Raw genomic sequence first — 23,973 nt, forward strand, 5'->3', positions numbered from 1 at the left:
CCATAATTTTGTATTACCAGCCCTATTATTTGAGAATGCGCAGAGAGCAGGGAGTTCAGAAACACTTCATTTGAAAGGGCAGGTTATAAGTCTAAATAATTTTCTCCTTTTGGCTGAAGATGTTGGTTGAGTATGGGGTTACCTTTCCCATCAAACTATGGTTGCAGAACATCTTGGTTTGGTTTGGCTGCTGCCCCACTGTCTCTACCATGCTCTAGAGCAAGGTTGTTGAACTCATTTGTTACAAAGGCCAGATATGACATAAATGTCCCTTGGGTAGGCTGGGCTATACTTACCTAAAATGTAATGCCAAATACTAGAAATACAAACTTTATAGAAGACACAGGCAAAGCCAATCAATGATATTTTTGCTTAAAAATCAAACGTGCTTAAAACAATAACACTCGCACAGTATTTTCTTTATTTAACAGTCCTTAATAATTGGTACCTCTTGCTCTGAATTACTCCATCACAATCTGGAGTCAAAGTCTGTACTGAAGCAACTGACACAGAGATTTTGGAATTTTCTGTGATCCATTTTCTCTGAACGTTCACGAGGTTCCAGAGGAGCTCCAGACAGAAATAATTGATCTGCAGTGTGATACTGTGCTCAAGAATAAATTTACTGAAGTTGGCATTAGCAAACTTTACCAATTTGAGGGTTCACATTATCCCCAGTGTAAGGTTTTTGCTGATAAAAACTTTGTCTATGTATGGGCAACATGTGAGTGTAATCGCTCTTCTCTGTAATGAATGTAAATAAATGAAAAGTACATTCTCAGATTACAGAGATACACCTGAACAGCATACTCAAAACTGCACACTCAAATAATATAGCAAGGAACAGAAGAAGAAAGCAGAACATAGAGCATGACCAACCAAAATCCTGCCCGGATCCCGGTTAGAGAGAGGGAAAGAAATGCTAGGACAGGAATCCCCAAACTTTTTGAGTCTTTTGAGCCTTCAGGCACATTTGAAATTCTGACACAGCATGGTGGGGGCAGCCAACAAAATGGCTGTCACAAAAAGGCTTCCAAGAACAGCCACAAAATGATTGCCACAGCTTAACTTCAGTAACACAATATGGATCCCTGTGCTGTAACGGCAGATGCAGCCAAAGCAGCATTTTAAAAAATCTGCACAGCCACTCAAATCTCTAGTAGTCGATCAGAAGCCATGCTGGGCAAAAGCCCTACCTGGCTCCACCCACTTCCCAAAACACTCAGAGGGCACCGGAAAAAGTGTCAGTGGGTACCATGGCACCTCTGGGAACATTGGGCAACTTTGGCCCCATCATTTGGTGGCAATCCCTGTGATAGGATAGCAAGTCTCCAGGGCAGTGACAATATATTAAAATTTTCCCTATATTTAGCCACAAAAGGTAACAGTCTCACCTGTTTGTCCATAGGCAAAAATGCAGGCATTATATCCCTGAAAGGCCTTCTCAAGAATTCCTTCTCCAAGGCACTTGAATACTACTTCTTGACCTATAAAATATATATAGTATCACTTGAAACTGAGACAAAACCTTGAACTAAGTAACTGCTTTATTTTTTAAAAAATTTGACAACACATGTAGCTTTCAAAAAACATGACTAATAGTACTAAATTGTTTTAGGGTATGGTTGGAGAGTACATCATGGAGCGACTCCTCTGAAGGTAAGAAAGGCTAGATCTGGTCAGTTTTATGCAACTGCCTTGATGACCATAAAGCAGCAATGCTGGAAGAATTGACTCCGGACTGTTTAAAGCCATGCTTAATTTATGGGTAGATGATTTCCAAAACATCTGGGTATTCACAAAGAGTAGCTGTGCTTACTTTTCACAAACCTAGTCCTGCTTGCTCATGATTCAGATTAGATTAGTTGTTAGACTCATATACTTGCTCCTCCTCCTCCTTCCATTCACCCATGGAACAACTATTGAAGATTTCACAGTGTGGGAAAAAAATCCACGGCATACTGCAATGTCTGAACTGCAGACCTTTAACAGCAATTTGTTTCTTGTCTACAACTGGGACTGAATAAAGTAGAATCTGATTCCTGCATGTAAAAAACAAGGCCTTCATTAAGACCATTCAGTGCTTATAATTCCCTAAGCAAACTCTGACTTGCACACTGGTGTGTACCTCATAGGGATGCAGTCATGGCTCAGTGGTAAGAGAATCCCAGGTCCAGTGGCAGACATCTCTAGTTAAACCAAGATTTGTGTAGCAGACAGCTCCAGTTAAACCAAGAATCAGGTAGTAAGATCTCTGCCAGTGACCCCGGAGAGCCACTGGCAGCCAAAGAACACAATAATGACCTTGTCAGAACAACTCAGCATAAGGCAGCTTCATGCATGTGTTCAGTTCTTCGCTTGGGATGGATTTTGAAGAAAAGTACACAGTGTAATGCCCTGCTGAATAAAACATGTTCTCTCTATCCTCTTTTGAATTGTTTGGTAACATCCAGTGACACGAACAGTTCTTTGTAATTTAAAATCTTACACACTGAATTGTGAATATTGGCTGGCTCTCACAATGGCATTCTTTTGTTACCTCCGAATTTTGCTGTAGCAGTCAAAAACTAAACAAAACTCAAAGTAATCTTAGCAAGGGGTACTATTCATTGAAGACGGGATTATTTTGTTTACACGAGGGCAAATTCATAGACTTTTTATGCACTGAATGTGTGCATACCCCAACCAACCAATTCCAGAGCTAGAATAGATGTTACCAGGTATGTGGGGTAATCTCAGATTTGGAGAAAAACATTGAAGAATTTACATCATTCCCAAGTAACTTGCAACACACTCATAAATTGCATATAAACGTAAAAGCAGAAAAGTAAAGATCAGCCAAAAGTGGGGCAACTCAATTAGGCAGGGAGTGGTGAGGAAAATTCCAGGTTAGGCAGCCTGGGGAAGGTAACAAAATGTGAAATCAGGCAGACTGGCAAAGAAAAGAGACAACTGGTTCAGAAAGTTTGAAACCCAGATGACTTGGCAGAGCAAAAGGAAAAGAAGTGGGGACCACGCAGAGGGATGGGATTTCCTCTCTCCCACAAATCCTGCTGGTCCTCAGCTTGGAATGCCATCCAATACATTTGTCAAGAAAGAAGTTTCAATGAGTCATTTGATGCTTTCGCCAGATACTTATGCTACTATGTGCAGCCTTCTTTCTTCTTTTCCATTGCATGATCTATGTGATATAAGTATCATTTCAGTCTACACTTACTTTCTTGCATAAAGTTATAATTAATTCAAAAGAAAAACAAGGTAGGCTTATGTATCTTAATATTCTACTTGATGACTTCTATTAGAAGACAAGCTGTGGGTGTCTATATACAAGAAAGGACAGATGTGCTCCAATCAACACCACAGGGTTCCATGTACAAACATGGCTACATCCACCTAACAGGGAAAGGCTAGGTCTTCAAAATTAGAATTCAGATTAGAATTCAGAATAAAGCTGTATACATCAAATAAGGGTAACTTATTTATGTGTCACCCAACATCTAGAATACATGTGCACGTGTATCAGATACACTGGCATTCAATGCAAGCACTCACTCACTGTAAAACTGTTAGTTCCAAGTCAACAAACAAACAGATTGTTCCTAGAAACTCAAAACAGTTTATTCAGGGGGTTGATACAATCTTCAGTATCCGGATATTCTTGGAAAAATTAATACTACTTAGGGATGCAAAATTCTTACAGGAAGTCCAATGTCAACATCAAGGAATCTCTATTTTTCACTGCTGAGGTCATCCATAGATCTAGGCTAGGTTGTCACCAGTATGTTGATCATACTCAGCTCTCACACCTGCAACTGATCCCAGGAAGGCTGCAGAAACCCTGAACAAGTGTCTGGAGGCAGTTATGGAATGAATGTGGGCCAATGTTCTACTAGTGGGTGGAAGATCTGACACAGGATTTTATAGTGTTACCTGTACTGCATGGAGTTGTACTCCCATTGAAGGAACAATCCTGTGGTCTAGGCATGCTTTTAAATCCTGCTGGATAAGCAAAGGAGAGTTGTAGCCAAGAGTGCCTTCTACCAGTCTTAACTGGTTAGCCAGCTGCAGCCTTTCCTGGGCAGAAAAGATCTGGCCACTGTGTTGAATGACCTGTTTACAACTAGATTAAATGACTGCAATGCGCTCTGTGTGGGATTCATTGCATGTTTTAAATCGTTAAACTGTCCAGGTGGTCCTTGTGAAGGCCGAAAGGAAAGGTATAATTTTTGTAATAAATGCAAGACTGGCTCTAAAAATGATGCTGGATTCTAAGGATTTAATGTTTTAACCTTCCCGAAATGATATTTGAATTTGCTAACCATGCTTCCATATGGAAAATTTCAAAAGAAATTCTATGGAATGACAACAATGACATTTATATCACTGACAATGACAACAATGACATTTATATCACTCAGTTCAAGCTGTCAAAAAGAATACAGTAGTATCACTTTGTCCTCAATGGATCTGAAACAAAAGCAGGAACCAAACCGGGGGTGGGGGGATAGGTTGGGGGAAATGAAGGTTCTTCCTAACATTTTTTTGCAGGGGAAAGACAGTGTTCACAGTTGCAAATAGAGGAGATTGTGCAAGTTCCACGACCTTTTAAAAAGTTCAAATAGCAACTGTAGTGATGAATATTAAACCATACAGTTCTCCTATTTAAACCCCATCCCCATGTTCATTTCCTCACAGGAAAATGCCCAGGTACCTACACAACACAAAGACATTATTTAAACACAAACATCCCACACACCATACTCTGGTAAAAGTAATAGGGACATTGCCTCGTATGAAGTTACTGCAAAATTTTAATTTTTTTTGACAGATCAGATCACAAGCTTCACATTTTGTGGACGTTCACCCAGCAATTCAGGCAATCCCCCACATCATTAGGATTAAGAAAGCTACAGCCATCCCCACTAGTGGTATGGAATTCAGTACTCTAGAATTGCTGATAATAAGGATTTGCCAGTTTATTAGCCACCACACATCTACACATCAAAACAGTCAAAAAGTACACTCAGCAGAATTCATCAGACTGCAAAGATTACATGATTGAGATGATGTGCTAAACACAAGCAAAAATGACTGAGCTGTACAGATGATAATGCTGCATCTAATCACACTGACAGCGATGTTAAAACATATTTATAGTGCTGTTCTATTCTCGAAGCAGAGTATGTAAAGGTGGTAGAGTTACTTTTCTATCAGAGAAGTAGTCCAACTCTAAACTGCTTGTATTATGAATATAACAAGAATATAGATGGCCCTTTGCCATCCACTATTTGGGATCCTCTGGCTATCGTAGAAGATATAATAGTGGATATAATAATTCCATTTTTAGCAAACATTTGCATTCTGGGTGTCAATGTACAATGTACTGTACATGTACAATGTACAGACTCAGAATGTAATCATTTTTGAATGGGAAAAATGAGATTATATTCCCAAATAAATACTAAAATAAATTAATCACAGAGAAGTACCTCTCTATGTCTTTTTTACTTGAACCCAGGGACGTAGGTAAAAGGGGGGAGTTCTCAGGTTCAAACCCCTCCCATTACATACCCGGCTTGCTTGAAACAATGCATGGAATGGAACAGCCAGAAAGCCCTCAGTCACCGAACCCACCCCATAAAAATCTATACCTACGTCATTGCTTGAACCCAAAGTATTTCATATACAGGTATTAAGCTGCATTATCAATATATTTCAAAACTGAGACAATATTCAAACACTGTGTAGTTCACCAAGTCTGAGAAATGTTGAACTAGAATCACTCATCAAGAGAAGACATATGAAGAAGCCAGTATTTAGACCAAGCGTGGAGGGAGGAGAAAGCAGAATCTTGGAAATCAACTAAGGTCAGTGAAGATGAAAAACGGTACCTGCATATTTTGCGGTGTTTGACTCATCCATAGACCAAAAGCAGTAATCAAAGGCAAATACCTGCATAAAAAAATAAACATTAAATTAAGATTTTCCACAAGACATCGAGACTCATTCCAGTTTGAAGAACAATATCTAATTTTACAGGTTTAAAAGGGGTTTAAAGTAATTTATTTTAGAACTCAAATGCCTCCTCCCTAATAATGAGCAAAAAATTTTTTACCTGGACCACCACACCAATAACCTTCTAAATGGGTCTGGCACTGTTGAAAATGAGCATCAACAGCAGTGGTGGGATTCAGCAGGTTCGCACCATGTTGGCAGAACTGACTGTTAAAATGGTGCTTGTAAACCACCATGAATCCCACCACCAGAGCCGATTGTTAAATTATTTGAATCCCACTACTGATCAACAGCACTGCATAAGTAGAACTCTGCTACTATTTCTACCTTTTCTCCAGTTAAGGTTGTAGAGATATAACAAGCTTTTCTAAAGTTCTCCAGTTCTTTCAAATTTGAGAGAGTATTGTTAATTATGTACCTGAGGAAAACTACTTTCTTACAGATAAAACTTAAACTGAAGGGGTTTTTCTCCATAATGTGGGGGAATAAAGTGCAAGTAAAGAGGCCAAAACCATGGGGATCTCATTAAATTGGATGAGTGGCCAGTGAAGTGGTAATGAAGTTCAGTACAGCTAAATGTGAGGTGATGCACACTGAATATAAATATATGCTAATGAGATCTGAACTGGCCAAGACTGAGGATGGGGGAAATCTGGGCTCAATGATTAAGTTGATTCAGTGAATGGCTGTGGTCAAAAAGGCAAACTCATTATTGGAGATTATTAGGAAAAAGATTGAAATAAGATGGCCAATACTGCAAGGGTGTTGCAGAGTTGGAAAAGTACAGAAGAGGGCAGCCAAGATGCTTAAGGGCTGGACCACTTTTCCTATACGGAAAGTCAAAATAGTCTAGAGCTTTTCAGTTTAGAAAAAAGGTAATGCCATGACTGAACACAATACCAGAATAGGGACTCAATGGCGTTGATGGGCAATAGATTCTGGATACACAAAAGTACTTCTTTAATCAAACAAGTACCCTGTTTCCCCGAAAATAAGACAGTGTCTTATACTAATTTTTGCTCCCAAAGATGCGCTATGTCTTATTTTCAGGGGATGTCTTATTTTTCCGCTCCACAGCTGCATGCTCTGGTCGACAGGCATGCTTCCAAACAAAAACTTTGCTACGTCTTACTTTTGGGGGATGTTTTATATTTAGCACTTTAGCAAAACCTCTACTACGTCTTATTTTCAGGGAATGTCTTATTTTCGGGGAAACAGGGTAATTACATTGTAGAATTCACTACAAGAGGACATTGTGATGGTTACAAATATCGATAGGTTTCAAGTGGGATTAGATGGAGGAGAGGTCCATCAGTGGCCACTAACCAGAGTGATAGAAGGGAACAGCCACATTCAGAGGCAGTAATCCTCTAAATACTAATGTTTGGAGGCAACCACCAGCAAAGGCCTCTATGCCCTGCTTGTTTGATCTCCTAGCCAACTGGCTAGCTGCTTGAAAAAGGATGCTAGGCTGGACAGACCACTGGCTGAATACAGCAGGGCTGTTCTTATGTTCCTGGGTAAGTTTGTTGTATGCAACTGTTGTGGTCACATTGCTCGTAACATCTAAACATGTTTTGTTCATGATGAATTTAAACCTGATTTATTCTCATTCTTGTGCATGCCTTCCTCCTTTCATGCACGGAACCAAAAAGACTGAAATGTGCTGCGATGTCTGAATTCTTGTGCTACAACAAAACTCAGTTTGTTCCTTGCACACAAACAGGAATGATAAAACAGGATTAAACTGTTAGATACAACTTCCAAAAATTTAAAATCTTCAATGTCAGCTCCACATGCAAGGGGAAAAAAGAGTACAGAAGCAAGAGAATATATCAGGCACAACTCCTGCAAACCAGAGCTAATTTGCAATGTCTGAACACAGCTACATAGTTAAATCCAGACACAGATATGGGCAACTGGCCATCCTTACCAGTAAATCTATCAACAACAAAGGCCTCCTTCTCCAACCTGTCAGGACCCTGAAATAAGCGAGGCTGTCTCTCTATGAACCTCTTATTTCTCAGATGAGAATTTAGCAGTTGAAATACCAATGGCATATGGCATGTGAGCTCCACAGTATAACAGTATGTAGACATCTTTCCCCCACATAAAGAATATCTCATCAGCCAATTAAGTTTTGTATCACCTTGAGTCCACCACTCCGCAAAAGATTTTTGGGGCTATCGAGTCATAGCTGACCCCAAACAACTGACCAATGCAAACAAACCTCTTAAGAAAACAATCATCTTTAACTCAATTCTGTCTCATTTTTTTCAGTTGCAAAGACAGATGTGTTAACATTTTTGCCAGCTAATCGTTCACTCTTGCCTCATCAATGACATGATAAACTTCTAACAACTTTTTAAAATTACTAAATTCAAAGCAGCCATTTCAAGGTGGCCACAAATCACTCTTAATCCCTACCTGAAAAAAAATAATAAAAATTCTCAGAATCTATGTTTCAACTTGTTCATTTTATCCTAGCCATTCTCCAAGGTGTTCTAGGTGGTATATATGTTTTCTCTTCCCAAGGAGATTAGGGTGACATGCTGTCCTTTCATTTCAGTTGCATACTTGAATGAATACACAGCACAACAGTCAGAACTGAAATATGAGATGGATTTCTGCCTGTTTGGGAGGCAGAATATTCTTACGATCAGCAGGAAAGAGTGGCTCCCTCTTTGCTATACTTTGCAAAAACTCCAGAGGATATTGTGCTAAGCAGTCTTTGTGATGCTTTTCTTATCAGTGATGCTGCTACAGGGTATTCTAAATCAAGTTTGCACAAAAGCTATGCATGCAATTATCTATCTTCTGGTATCAGAACAATGGTGGTCATTAATCAACCAACATTGTTACATATCCCATAAGTAATTTAAGGACTACCTCCCATTAAGACACTCAAAATAAGAACCACTTGCTCCCATATTAACTTGCAGAGAAGTTAAGATCTTCAATGAAAGTCAAGCCCTAGGCCTCTCCACTTTTTTCTGTGGTAAGTAGAGAGGCTACTAGAGCCCTCTTGCTGGCTCCCCATATTGGAACTTCCTTTCCTTGCTCACGTGCCTGGTGTTAACGCTGATGTTTTTTAGATGCCAGGTTAAAATGGTTATTTACATGGGTATACTTTGTAAATTTTAGAACTTGTTTTTCATAGACAAAATGTACATGCTTTTAGACAAATTATATTTGGAGCAGCCAAAAATTGCTGGATATTTAAGTGTATAGCTTATTTAGGGGGTTGGTGATCTAAGATTACCTTATGAAGTCCAAACCCAAATTATTCTATTTATGATGAAAACTTCCACTACCCCTTACACAGCTAGTGGGGAACAGACATGAATCTTGATCATGTGTGCTGGCTACCACCTGCAGAAGGTATGCAAGTCTGGTATCCAGATGCCCAATTTCCCTAAACTTTCCACATGTCAAAAAGCAGCAGAATTACACCGTCTCACATATATTTATATAAGTGTACACCAGGATCACATTACTGTTTACCTGAAAGGAAGGCTATTTTTCCCCTCCATGTACTACTAAAAAAAAGAGGCAACTGTCTAAGTTCACATGTAAGTTACATTTACATACAGTAACTAAAAAAAACTTCTTGTGTATAATCTTTTCAGGGGGTTTATCTTTCTTCTTGAACTAAACATGAACACCCTTTAAAAGATGTTCTAGATATCTTAATATCATTGTAGACAATATGGTCTGCATTTCAACCAACTATTTGTAGGAACAACTTTTAAAAACTCACCTTCGGAAGTTTCCTGGAAGATGGAAATTCAACAGCAGTAATAATAATATCAGCATAACCGAAAGGGATTTAAAAGACAGAAAATATTGTTAATGCTTGGAACTATTAAAATACTGTTCATTCAATTTTGGCAAAAAGGCTGTTGGATTTAATAGATTAAAACATCACTGCAAATGTTTTTCTAGGAACAATTCACATTGTTTGCTGATAAGGAAAACATCCAGAAAAAAAGGAGCAAACAGGTACCGGTAATCTGCTAAACTTCAATTTACCCAAGTTAAAGGGTAAAATCAAAGTCTGGTACTAGAATACCTTAACAGTATACTAGATAGGGGCTTATTTATAAATCTATCACATTTTTATCTCACCCTTCCTTTAAGGAGCTGAAGGCAGAATGCCATGGATTGGATCCAACAGCAATCTCCACTGACAGAATAAATTTCCAGTAACAGAACAATGTTGAAGAACAGTAGCACCATCCCCTCTCTCTCACTTACTGTTAATTTCAGTGTTTCCATTTTTCCTTAGCAAACAAATATCGTTAAATAAAGCTTTTCTTAGAGTTTTCATGTTTTCATAAGTTTGATCAGCACACGTGAAAACATTTCTGTGTCTTCTACCACTGCTTATTAATTTTAGGTTCATTTTGTTATAACTTGAAATGCAAACATACTGCAAGTCTGTAAGTGAGTTACCGGTAATTTAAAAAAAGTTTCAAAAGTCCGTAACATTTTGTCTGCAGTGTTTTATTTACATATGAACATATTCAGAACCGTACTCCTGTTCAAACCATAGCCATCCACCAAGAAGCAAATTTTATTGTCACATTCCTGCAGGCACACAGATCCAAGGTCATTAAGGGCTTTGTAGGTGATCATTAGAATCTTCATTTGAACCTGATAACTTTTCAGTAACCAGTCAAGTATCTACAGAATGGGAATGATATACCAATTCCACTTAACAGCCAATGGTGGCCAAGATACATAATTCTATACCAACTGGAGTTTCCAAGTTGTCTTTGAGGGCAAGACCCATGTAGAGTGTACTACTATAGTTTAACATCCAGGTAACCATAGCATACATCCATGCAGCCAGATCAGCCAAATCAAAGGCATCTTCCAAGTTAAATGAAGTTGGTAGAATGCCCGGGGCGGGGGCGGGGGGGGCATCGTCCTGCATTTATAAACCTTATTTTTGGCAAAATGCTCTCCTTCTCTGCTGTAAGATTAGGCTAGTACTACAAAACCTATCTGCCATCTTTCCTAAAGATGCTGTGAGAATTGACAAGAGATCACCAAATGCTTAGTTTTACTACCACAAACCAGGGATCCATGAGAAGTCATAGATAATGAAGGAATCAGAGTTGTATTTATGCACATGCAGGACTTGACTGCTCATTCCCATTAGATCAGGAGGTTATTCCATTTGCAACAAAAATGAGTGTATTGGCAAGGGGGTAACCATGCTAAACCCTGCCCCTCCCTCAAATCAACAACTTCCGGTGTTTTCAGCATTATACTTCCAACTCAGTTCCAATATTTAAAAAAGGGCTGGGTTGGAAGAAATGTATCAAAAGCAACAGAGAGGCAGGGCAGGGGAAGGGATTTAGCTCCCCTTACCTATGTGTTTAATTGTGAACAAATACACACATGCCTTCTATGATGTCCACTTTTGGCCCTAGCTTCACATGACCAGTGCTGGAACAGGAAGGAAAATTGCACTAAATGGCTAGATGCACATGCAAAATCACCATCACAAATCACACATCAGGGGCAGATTTCATATCACCTCAACATACAATATTTTTCAGTTAAGGCAGCTCAGAAAGTCAACTGAACTAGCCGTTAATTGTATTTCCAGAAATACATGGCACAACACACACATTCCACAGATAAGAATTCTTATATGTATACACACACACACACACACTTGTACACACACCCTAGACTCAAGTTTCCACAGTCTCAGTTTCCTGAGCAATCATGGAAACACTGCTTTATGCGTTACTCCGGATAGACACAATTACCAGGAATTCTGCTCTGCCAAACAGAAGGATGTGAGAGAACTCAGGGAGTAGAATATCAAGGCAAAATTTTAAACTAAATTCACATGAACAAGATTAATTAGATGTTATTAAGCTGACTTCACTATAGAGAGGGGCAAGAAATGCTACCGCTGTTACATATTTATAGAGGTTTTTACAGAACATAAATTGGAACTTATCCTTGGCTTTTGCAGGAACCATTCTCATGGGAATACAATTAGATTATAATGAAGGGGAAAGACCAGACATTAATGGTAGTAGTGCGCATAATCTGCGTGTAGCCAAGTAACAATATGTACATACTTCCTTTTTAGATACTTTTTATATTTACCGTATGTCAACTCTTTCATTCAGTTTTTGACTATTGAAAACCCGTTTTAGTACAAATTTAAATATTTATAATTCACATAATATTTCAGAGTCTGGCAAGCTTTGATTGTAGGAGCCAGTCCAAAGATTTAGGAGCCAGACTTATATTTCATCCTCCAAGGTTCAGTATTTTAATAGTCATCTTTTTTAAAGTGACTGCTAGAGATAAATATTTCAGAAAAAATAAAGGCATGTGAAAAACAAAAATAAAATATGGAAATGGGGCGGAATTGCAATACATGGGATATTTACTTTTCTTTCAAACTAATTTTGCTGCTTTAATATAAGTGCATAATTTACAAATTAAGAGTATACACTTGAACTATTTAATATATATGGAATTCAAAAGTATAAATGCCTTGTACAGTTATACGAGCAAAATTGAAAATATGCACATGTATCTTAATTTTGCCATCCAAAATGGAGGAAAAATATAAAAGCTGATGGTAGCAGGCAAACATTCTCAAATAGTTACAGCAAAATGAGATATCAATACACCTGGAAATCAAGCTAAAGTTTATATCACTTAACTGTTATAATTAAATACATGGCATAATTATTTGCATCTCATCAATAAATTCATCCTTGAAAATCTATATATATATATAAAAAGCTAACAGTGTATTTGTTACTGATGCTCTAACGCCAAAACGCCTGGACCGATTGCTTTGAAATTTTCACACAACGTCGCATTTGCATGCGGCCAGGTTTTCATACTGTTTCCACTCCTCCTGTTGTGTACATGTCACAACTGTGCCCGTTATTGTGTACATGCCACACCTGTGACAGTTGGAACCACAGTTCTGTTCTGCAACAGCGCCATCTGGTGGCCGTCAAAGCAACACCCTCTGATAAAACAACCATGCTGCCTTTGAAAACCCCTGCCACCTGGAGTGAAAGGGATGGGGCCCACCATCTGGACATGGCCCACCCACCCTAGCGGAGGAAGGGGAAGGTGAGGGAGAGCCCGTGGGTTTGCTGGACCAAACGCTCTGAAATTTGAACACAACATAGCTCATGCCTCCCAGTGTGTTTTAAGCTACTTACCTAGCTCATGTACCACATCTGTCCCAGGTAAACCATAATAACAAGCCCAGTTCTCCCCCCCCCACATAGGAACCAAAAGTCAAGTAGAAACGGATACCCTTTCATACACACATCTCTTAGGGGTGCGTTTCAGCCTAACTGTGAGAGGTATTGTGTACACGCCACACCTGAGACAGTTGGAACCATGGTTTTGTTCCGCAACAGTGCCATCTGTTGGACGTCAATAGCAACACACTTCGCCTGCAAGGGAAGGGAGTGAAAGGGACGGTGTCCACCATCTGGACATTGGCCACCCACCCTAGCAGAGGAAGGGGAACGTGAGGGAGTGGGGTGCCATGCAGGGGAATGGGAAAGAGGGAGGGGAGCGAGGGGCCCCTTGCCCCTCCCCTCCCTTGCAAGCATGGTGCAATGACACATGTTAGAACCGTTCGCTTTCTCTTTTCTTTCTTTTCCACTTCACCAGACTAAGCCACAGCAACGCGTGGCTGGGTACGCTAGTATGTTATATATATCAACAGTAAACTCAAGTATACTTAAGTATAAGTAAATTAAGTACAAGTAAATTAAGTAAATTAAGTATAATTAAATTAAGTATACTTAAGTATAAGTAAATTATTATCTATTGCTGTAGATTTTGCATAAAAGTTTCCATGCAGTACATTTTGAATAAGTAAAACCCTGTCTTTTAAAGCATTTGACACACTCCAAAAGAAAAACATTAATACACTTTTTTCAGTTATCCTCAATAAGTTAACGATTTCTCCTTTGGAAAAATCAAAGTCCTCAGACATTTTCATGCTAAACACTTTGCCTATCACTTATTACAAAGGGGAAAATATTGCATAATTTTTAGTGTACTGCCTGACTTTCCCACAGAAAAACTGGCGGCGGGGGGGGGGGAGTCTTAAAAAAAACCCCAAAGGTGCTATGCCATGTTGGTTGCACAAACTGGCCTGAAGCCAAACCGAAAAGGGTTTAGCGCAGATGTTCCATCACAGAAGGCCTGGTGGTGTTCCACAACTACTTTGTAAATTACCTATTTTTGCAATATATTGTATTGAATTGTTTGAGGTATGCATTATACTATTTTAGTGCATTTTTCCTCTAATTTTGTAATTTGTTGGCTGTATATTTTTGTTTGCTAAGAAGTAAATAAACTATTTCTTTCTATGGCCTGTGCTACTATTATGTGAAAGTAACGGACAAATTCCAAACAGTATACTTTTCCTTCCCTATTGTAACAGTACTCGTTTGGAGGCTGCTTGCCTGCCTCCACATTGGTTGAGAGTGTCAGTTGTGACTTGACGGCATGTTCCACCAAATTGTAATAGTGGATCCAATGCATTTTTGCATGGCTATTTTAAATTTAATGCACCATCCACAAAAATATAACTTTCCTGTACTAAGGAAATCAAATGATGTGCTAAAGATTGGAAGATAGAAATTTTTAATAATAAAAGTTAATTATTCCTTATTTTTACAGCTGGTGGCAACAGATCTTATTGATGCTGCTACAAACTCTGATAAGAATTATGTACTCTTTGCATATCTCTGTTCTAGTAGGAAACAGCCCTTACTGTAAGGTAAAGGACTTATCAAGGCAAGCCTATATTGTTTGCAGACAATAAACTCTCTAAGCCCATGATGGCGAACCTATGGCACAGGTGCCAGAGGCGGCACTCAGAGCCCTCTCTGTGGGCACGCGTGCCGTCATCTCCCTCTCCCCCTTGCCCCACCAGAGGCTGCTGCCAGCAGACGCGTTGTGGGTCAGGCTGCACAGGCTGGCCGTGCACAAGGTGCTCTGCCGGCTGGGACTGAGCTTCAGGAAGGCCCTCTTGAGTCGACCTGATTGGCTGTACGTACCATCGAGTATCCTGGTAGTACTCATCCTAGTAGTGGAGTTGCTGGGAGAATACCCCCTCTCCTCCACAACGCTTGGGAGAATGGAGGCTGGCATGCTTTTCTTGGTGAGTAACTTTTGGAATCAAACTAAAACTTTAGGGGTAGGGTTAAAAACGGCAGCCTGAGCGCAGTGGTGGGATTCAGACGGCTCGCCCTCATTGGGATGAACCATTTGTTAAGGATCCCCCTTCCCTGGGAGAGAGAGAGATGGAGCTTTTAGTGCAGGGAGCCTAGGGCAGGGAGGAGAGATCTTGCAAGATCCCTAGGCTCGCAGTGCTCAGCAAGATATGCAAACTTAATTTTGCAGAGAGATCTCCTGTCCTGCAAAAAAGTCCAGATCTTGCCTGGAGGAGCCCTCTCTGCAAAAGCAAGTTGTCTGCTGGGTTCGCTCCAGTGGCTTTCTCTGATCGTTGCCATTGGAAAGGTGAGGGGGCATCCAACCAAGCAGGCAGAGGGCAAGTCTGCCTAGCAAGCGGAGTCATACCTTCGCCCTCGGTGCGCTGCCCTGGGAAAAGTGCATCCTCCTTGCACACACACAAAAAAGCATCCCTGGGTCCCTCGCTCCTCTGCAGCATGACTTTCAACGCCCAGATTGCATCAAGTCCAAGTTAGCAGCTTGGTGGTGTCTATGACAGAGGCTGATGCTGCTAACTACTCTGCAATCTGCTTGGGATTCAGGTTTTGGTATCGATTTTGCAGTGTGCTCTTCCTCCCTGGCAGTTTGCAGACTTGCCTGCAAGTTTGAAAAAGGTTCAGCTTCGCAGATTTCTGGGGAAAGTGAAAAAAAGAATCTGTGGGGAAAGTCTTCCCTTCTTCCTCCACCCCAGCCGCTCCTGTGGGCTGAGGTGATGCTGTTAGGAAATGGGAAGCTCTTTCAGAGATCGGGAAGGAAGAACTTGTTTTAAAGAGGCTGATGTTTGGGTCCATGTTATCTGTAACTGCAACAGGTTGTCTCTGTGTGTGTTGTTTTCTCTCCCTTGCAATCAGTAATGTCTGAAAACTCCCCTTTTGCAACTGGATTTGTATGAGGCTGTCAAACTTTAGTCCAAAATAAAGAAACTGTAGATATTAACTATACTAGTCTTTATTGGAAATACTAAAGACCAGGAACAGTAATTGAGGATTCTGAAGACCACAAGCAAAGTTTGGGCTTAAATTCCCTTGTCCCGTCCCCCGCCCTGCCCCCCTGGCCAAGTGTTGGCATTTGCGATAAACAAGTGGGTTTTGGGTCGCAGTTTGGGCACTCGGTCTCTAAAAGGTTCGCCATCACTGCTCTAAGCTCATCAAATATAGTAAGTGGCTGGGCAATCCAACATTTCCCAACACTGTTTAATATGATACATGTATTTAACATGATAAATGTAGGCATCCTTTAAGACAGCCAAATAACTTGGGCAGATGAGGAACTGGGCACCTACACCTTTCTGACCTTAAGACACTATGGTGTTCTTCTCCTTGGCGGAAACCATAGGGATTAGTGGCTGGGAACTCCTGAGGCCAAACGGTCACACAATACCAGCAAATGATGGTTCCTTCTGATACACAGCAGTACTGGGATAGCCAGTGAGAAGTATCATTGCTATAACACACTTTTACTTTCAGCCTTTAGCTGTAGAAGGGAAAGAGAAGGAAATTGACTTATCCCTTTGCTCCCCTTTTCCCCAGCAACTCCACTACTAGGATGAGTACTACCAGGATACTAATAAGAATCAGAGAAAAAGGACACAGGGCTTGCAATCTCTATCCACCATCAATTAATGAACAATATTATCAAATTAAAAAATACACAAGTGACTAGGAAGACCCGTATCAACCAGGTAGTTGAGAAGAATTCTGAAATATAAATATTATAAATATAGTCAGTAGTCTCCTTGATGAAGTAGGCCATTCTAAAAGTATTTGCTATGTCATATACTACAGTAGCAGAATTTTGCAGCAGAGGCATAGTGGTTAAGAGCAGGTGTACTCTAATCTGGAGGAACCAGGTTTGATTCCCCACTCTGCTGCCTGAGTTGTGAAGGCTTATCTCCGTGGTGGCGAACCTTTGGCACTCTAGATGTTATGGACTACAATTCCCATCAGCCCCTGCCAGCATGGCCAATTGGCCATGCTGGCCGGGGCTGATGGGAATTGTAGTCCATAACATCTGGAGTGCCAAAGGTTCGCCACCACTGGCTTATCTGGAGAATTCAGATTAGCCTGTACACTCCAACACATGCCAGTTGGGTGACCTAGTCACAGTTCTTCAGAGCTCTCTCAGCCCCACCTACCACACAGGGTGTTTGTTGTGAGGGGGGAAGGGAAAGGAGTTTGTAAGCCCCTTTTAGTCTCCTATAGGAAGGAAAGGGGGGATATAAATCCAACTCTTCTTCTTGAGTCTGTGGGAACCTTTGAAATTCTAATACAAAGGTTGCCGTGGAAGCGGGGGGGCAATTACAAAACATCCCCTATGGGAGGCAGTCAAGCACAACCACGGAAGAAGTACAAGTGCAGGGGACAAGAGAGGTAAATATTAAAAATACACTGGGAAAAGAAGAGTCAGAGGCAAAATAGCACCAACACTGTAGTGGCTGCTGGCTGCATAGATACCAGTAATCAGATCTCCAGTAAGCAGTCAGATGCCCTGCAGAGCAGAAGCCAACCTGGCCCCACACACTTCCTAAAAATATTTGATGGGCACCAGGAAAGGAATTGGCAGGTACCAGGGTGCTTCCAGGCACCACACTGGGGACCACTGCAGCAAACAATCTACATGAGAACCAAAACATCAAACAAGGGAGAAACTGTTTCAAACGGCTGCTAAGAAAACTAAAGGATCGTTTGTCTTGTTCAGTATTTCCTCAACTACAAATTCAAAGAAAGCAAATTCTTGAAAACTATCAAGAGAATTATCAATGTGGCAAGTACATCATTTTCAACAACAAAAGGCCAAGAACCAGTAAGCTGAACATAGCATTAATTTTCTATCTAATTTCCAGAGATTTTGAAGCCAGGCCGAGTGGGGGAGAATGGCTTTTTCCATAAGATTTTCTAGAAAAACAGAACCACTGGGATAAACAGAAATAAGAGGAATATTTACATTTCTAACAAATCTAAACTTATTTTACTGATCTAACAACATAAAATGCAACATTTAAAACTTAGTTAACATATAACATTGTACTATTTGGACAGTTATGGAATTTTCCACTGGAAAAAATGAACAGTCTTTAGATTTTTTTGAAGCTATACATTTGGAGTGAATAAAACCTTGTCTTAAAAAGCATTTTCATTTGTTAAAAATGCAAATATTTCATGAGGGGCTTCCAAAACGTCCCAATTTTTCCACTAGACAAATTCAGGAATGAATGTATTTGAGTAAGGAAAACTTTGGTGCAGTAGAAAACTTTTTCTCAATTCTAAAAGAGAAAATAGTTCACAGGAGGTTTTTCCCCCAGTGCTCCCACTTCCCCTATGTCAGTGGTTCTCAACATGTGGGTTGGGACCCCTTTGGGGGTTGAACAACCCTTTCACAGGGGTCGCCTCTCTGCAGTAGTGTTCTCCATCTGTAAAATGGATAAATGTTAGGGTTGGGGGTCACCACAACATGAGGAACTGTATTAAAGGGTCGCGGCATTAGGAAGGTTGAGAACCACTGCCCTATGTTAATACTGGGGGGGGATCCCTATTCCTGCAGCAGTCCCAAATACTACCACACAAAATACTGGTCCTGAAGATGGGGGACCAATGGGACAACTTTAGTCCATCTGTTGCTGCATCCTCTTTCACACAGCAGTCAACCAGTTGCCAAGGACAGGCGTATTTGGAGGTCCACATCATATCTGGAAGTTCACAATAATGACTGATGAATATTGAGTTCAATATCAACACTGTGTTGAAAATGTAGGCCCCAGTTTACAACACTTTTCTTTCCATGTTCAGTTGCCCTACCCATGTTTCAACCCTGGCAGAAAATATGACCAATAACACGGAGGGTGGGGTGGGAAAAAGAGACTGCCAACATTCTTTTGAAGAGTTAGTTGCCCTTTCTTGATGTTTGACAGCAATGTCTGCTTTGTATTTTCTCTCCTTTTTTTTGCAGAATACTTCTTTAAAACTACCATATCAATTCCCTGCGTCCAAGGCAGCACTAGCTGCTGTATGACAAGTGCCAAAAGAATGACAGATGAACTGTTGAAAACTCAACATGGAATTATTTTGTCAAGAATTTTTTCATCCTTTTCTAACCATTTTAATGAATTTTTAGAACGATGGCTAAAAACTCCAAGATAATGAAAAGCCTTATTGTGTTTTTGCAACAAACTGTCAGCCCAGGAAGGCACTTTAGATGCTAGTTAACATCCCATTTTCCGGGACATCAAGTTTTAGTGCATAATTATGGGTTACCTCAGAGGTTAACGAAGTAAATGAATGCATACGCTGCTGTACAACAGTGATTTGAAGGCATGACATTTAGTCCAATGTTTAAAAAATTAGTCTGATTTTGGGTCCATGCTATAAACGTTAGGCAAAACCCAGTCATAAAAAGAACTTGTTTCAAAGAAAAGAAAGCATTTTTTTCCAAAACTCCCCACAATTTCTCAAAATTTTCTATCAACGTAGTTGAATCCAAGGAAAATACTTTTTTTTCTGGCAAAAAGTTTCCTCTGCATACAGCCCAAGGCAACTCTCAGCTACACTGAATCAATATATTTGCTTTGTTCAATAAAAGTCAACAAAAAGACTGTTCATAACCCTAACTACCCTAGAGAAAAACGGAAATTTTGTAATAAATTGTTAGTTGCACAATTTTTTTTCCATTGCAGGCATTCTTCCAATGTTACATTGTGTATGTATACACAAGTAGCATGTAGACAATATAAATATTTACAATCGGTTCGCTTCACCTTTTCGTCAAACCAAAGTAATAATCCAAGCAAACATAATTGGCCTACAGAATTCACTAATAAACGTATATTTGATAAGAATGAAGTGTGTTTGATAAGAAACATTTTTACTCACCGACAATGTAAATGAGGAAAAATAAAAACCGTGGAATACCTAAACTTTGGCATCCGTCTTACTAGTCAAGGGAAACCATACTTTCCCCTGTTTCTCCACTCTTAATCCAATTTATGTATGTTTTTGCATGTTTATTGTTCAGATGAGAGCTGCTCTCATATGCAAGGAAGGGCTATTGCCTACCATACAATCCTTCCCAACCACATGTGAGAATATTATCGTTCCAGCTGAAATGGGAAGCTGCAACACATCCAAACGTTCCAAAGTACATCATAAAAAAACCAAATCCCCCTTTTAAAAAGCACTTCACTTTGAGGACAGGAAAAGCTTGAAGAAAGGTCTTAAACTGGAACATTACTAAAATCTGCTACCTACTACTCTACCTGTCGTGGGCATACTTCAAGGGAACAGTCTCTGACAGATGCATTCTTAAAGCATGAGAGGCATATCGTTCATACAACTAACTTTACGTTCAAGTCTCGCAGATTTTTACGAAGCACAACTGCCCGCATATTTGTTGCGTGCAATTAATTTTGTCTCTGTTCAAGAACAAATTAGTCAAACAATGCTAACATGTGGGAATTATTTTACTACGCTTTTCTCCACATTAATTGTAAACAACTCTTAGCCAGGTAAAAGTTCTTCAGTGGGCATCATATTTATTTAAAACAATTTAAAACCCAGATATAAAAGTGCATAAGAAGTCTTGCTCGCAACAGAACCAATGGTATTATTATGGTAGGTAATGCAATAGATTTCTAGTTTCACCAAAAGAATGCTTAGAACAAAGGGGCTCAATGGCAGTCCAAGATGCTGACTCTCAAGGCTAGCAAGTCCCATTAATGCAAGTGGCACTTCAGGGATGATATCCAAAGAAATAGGGATACTGGAGGGCATATCAGGACAGCCATTAATGACATCTATACTGGAATATTGTTGTTCTCTAGTTCTTCTCCTCCACATACACATATATGGTGGTAATATGTCCGGTAAAGCTTGTACTCACCATTACAACTCTGTCAATATTGAACTGTGCTGTGATCACACCTTAAGCAACAATTAAACAGTTGAAAAAAATCCAACAAATCCAATATTTCTACATTTCCAACCCTTCTCCTCTCCTGAGCATTCCAGGGAGATTACAATAAATAATCTTGATAAAATATCACAATTACAATGTTTATAAAGAGTAATCACAAAAACATTAAATCACAAAATGGATGAGATAGTCATAATTGTTTAAGGACAAACTACCTACTTCATAACTCTAGATATGTGACTACTGATCAAATCAGTGAGACTTTCTAAAATATGAGACCTTGCACAACACCTCTACTAAGAAAGAGAAGCCCATATTACTAGAATCCTTTGTGGTTTAAAGTCTATTCAATCTCCCGTTCTACACATAAAGAACTTTATACACATACACAAGCTCCGACAGGTATTTCTCCAAAACCATCCACAATTGCACTGTACACTATAATTGTGAAAATGAGGCTGTTCCATTATAAAAATTTATCAGTGGAATAAGCAACTGATCCTACCGCTATAAACTTTAATGCATGCTCTAGTAAACTATAGTAATAGTTATATCTAAATTATGCTGAAGGATGAAACAGAAAACTAAACTTAGCAGTAAAGCACAATTCAGAATATCTCTCCAAGGCCCCTTCCGCACACACAAAATAATGCATTTTCAAACCACTTTCACAACTGTTTGCAAGTGAATTTTGCTATTCCGCACAGCTTCAAAGAGCACTGAAAGCAGTTTGAAAGTGCATTATTCTGCATGTGCGGAATGAGCCCAAGCTACAAGGATAACAATGAGGTAAAAAATTAATGATCCCCTCAATATCCTCAGAAGTCAACTACATTTAAAACCATGCTAATCTCTCACAAACTACAACATTTTACATAGTACACAGGGGATAGGAATGTTTGCTAGTTAAGCAATCTTATTTAAAACTAGTTCTAAGATAAAAAAGCCAAGGTGTTCTGAGAATTGGGGCGGTGGGGGCAATTTGAGAATCCCATGCCAAAATTTTCTCCTCCACGATTTTTGAAGATCCCATTTTTCTCTTTAATTGAGACTCATCAGCTGTGAAAACTCGATGCTCCAGCAGCTTACTGAACTTTTATCAGACAGGGGATGGGGGGAGGGAGAGAACAGGGTTGTTTATTTTGCCTAAGTTACATTAGTCAACACACACGAAAACCCCCAAGTATGATCTGGTTTTATAATCTTAATGGTGGCCTGCCGTTACGCTATCACATATTATGGCAGGCTAGAATCCTGCAGGGTATCGCACAGATGTGATCTGGAAATTCCACCACCTCAAAATCTTTCAAGGCACCTGACTCGCATGATCTCTCCCCTGCCCTAACAATAGTCATTCTCGCTATTCCATCCCTTCTAGAAACAATGTTACCCTTATTGGGCCATTTTTCTATTTCATTAAATTTATCAAACCCTATTTTTGGGCATACCAGGGGAGTTTTCCATGTAGATAGATACCCACACCTTGTTCATAGATGGTCTTTCTTCATGTGATTTGTCATCCACATGGGTGCAAACCAGTTTAAGATTAACTATAGCAATATTTTTATCAACTTCTGTATGTTCTAATGTTTATTTGTATAGAAATCATCAAAATTAAAGTATGTGTACATCAAGAACTTGCAGATTCCATACTAAAGACGCTGCTCTAACTTTTACTATGCCTCTGCAGAAAACCAGGACTTTCTCTAGTTCTTTTGTAAGAAGAAAAGATCATCTGGAAGCTCAAGCACTTACATTTACAAAATCACTAAAAAACATGTTATCTAAAGTTTTTTCCGCAAAAACAAGTGCAAGAATCTCCTGCTTCAATTTATCATAACTCTATAACTTTATTTCAGGGGTTTAATTAAGTACAGTTTGAAAAAGGTACTCCAGAGGAATAGTATTTAGGTCAGTGTTATACTAAGGTGATGCTGGAGTAGCTCAGAATTTTTCCCAGTTCCATTTTTCCACTGAAAGAACACACTAGCCAATTCAAAGTCAGCACTTTACCAACTGACCTTACTGTTAAGTTATTGTTCAATTGCACAGAGGTCAAAATCAGATTTATTTTCTTACAGCTTCCCACAAAGGCAAAGACTACTATCAGCTGTAATTCTATCTGGTACCTCAAGCAGGTAATATTAGAGTGCCTGCACAGCAGCCTTTCTGGCTGATAATTCCTGCCGATACAAGACAGTTAGTAGCTGTCTCATTTCACTTGACACTCGACTGAGATAAGTTTCAGTTGAGGCTTTTGGAACAAACACCGATTCCCAAGAACTTTAACCTCTTCCTCCTAAACTGCAAAGCTGGAGGCAGAGACAAGCAGACCACATCAAATGCCACATTTTTGCCTCTATCATTTACTTTGATTTAAGAAAAATCAATACAGTATTTAAGTCTATACATTAGTAGTGGATCCTAGAACTTTAAAAATGAATTACTGTTGATTACACTTGAATTACAATCCATTCCTTGATATCTCCCTACTATTTGCTACTTTTCTATTCCTGCTCCACAAAAAACACCACACCACATATTGGCTTTGACCCATAGGAACAGGATTTGGAAATGCATGTTTGGTTTCTATAGGAGGGTGGTGAAGTGAAAACTGGGCTCCATAGGTGAAAACTTTGCATTAAAGTGAAATAGAACAACTATGGCTCTTCTATTCACTTTCTGAACACTGATTTAGCTACTGCCATCGGGTTTTTGAGCAACCAAACAATTTTAGATCACAATTTTTGAGAAATCCATAAATAGTGCTTTTATATATTAACAATAAGAGATCCA

The 23,973-nt window shown here is 39.6% G+C and overlaps 1 protein-coding gene across 5 annotated transcripts in view; it reads right to left on the bottom strand.

Annotated features, from left to right (window-relative positions):
• KIF13A (kinesin family member 13A) overlaps positions 1-23,973 on the bottom strand; it is an 82,480-nt gene that overhangs the window by 55,570 nt on the left and 2,937 nt on the right. For all 5 annotated transcript variants that reach the window (XM_048507643.1, XM_048507645.1, XM_048507644.1 and 2 more), the window contains exons 3-5: positions 9,776-9,788; positions 5,892-5,952; positions 1,395-1,487 (exon numbers count right to left, since the gene is read on the bottom strand). In XM_048507643.1, coding sequence (XP_048363600.1) covers positions 1,395-1,487; positions 5,892-5,952; positions 9,776-9,788 — 167 coding nt within the window. The remainder of the gene's footprint in view (positions 1-1,394; positions 1,488-5,891; positions 5,953-9,775; positions 9,789-23,973) is intronic.

Source organism: Sphaerodactylus townsendi, linkage group LG09 (genome assembly GCF_021028975.2).
Source record: "Sphaerodactylus townsendi isolate TG3544 linkage group LG09, MPM_Stown_v2.3, whole genome shotgun sequence".
NCBI classification, from domain to species: Eukaryota; Metazoa; Chordata; class Lepidosauria; order Squamata; family Sphaerodactylidae; genus Sphaerodactylus; species Sphaerodactylus townsendi.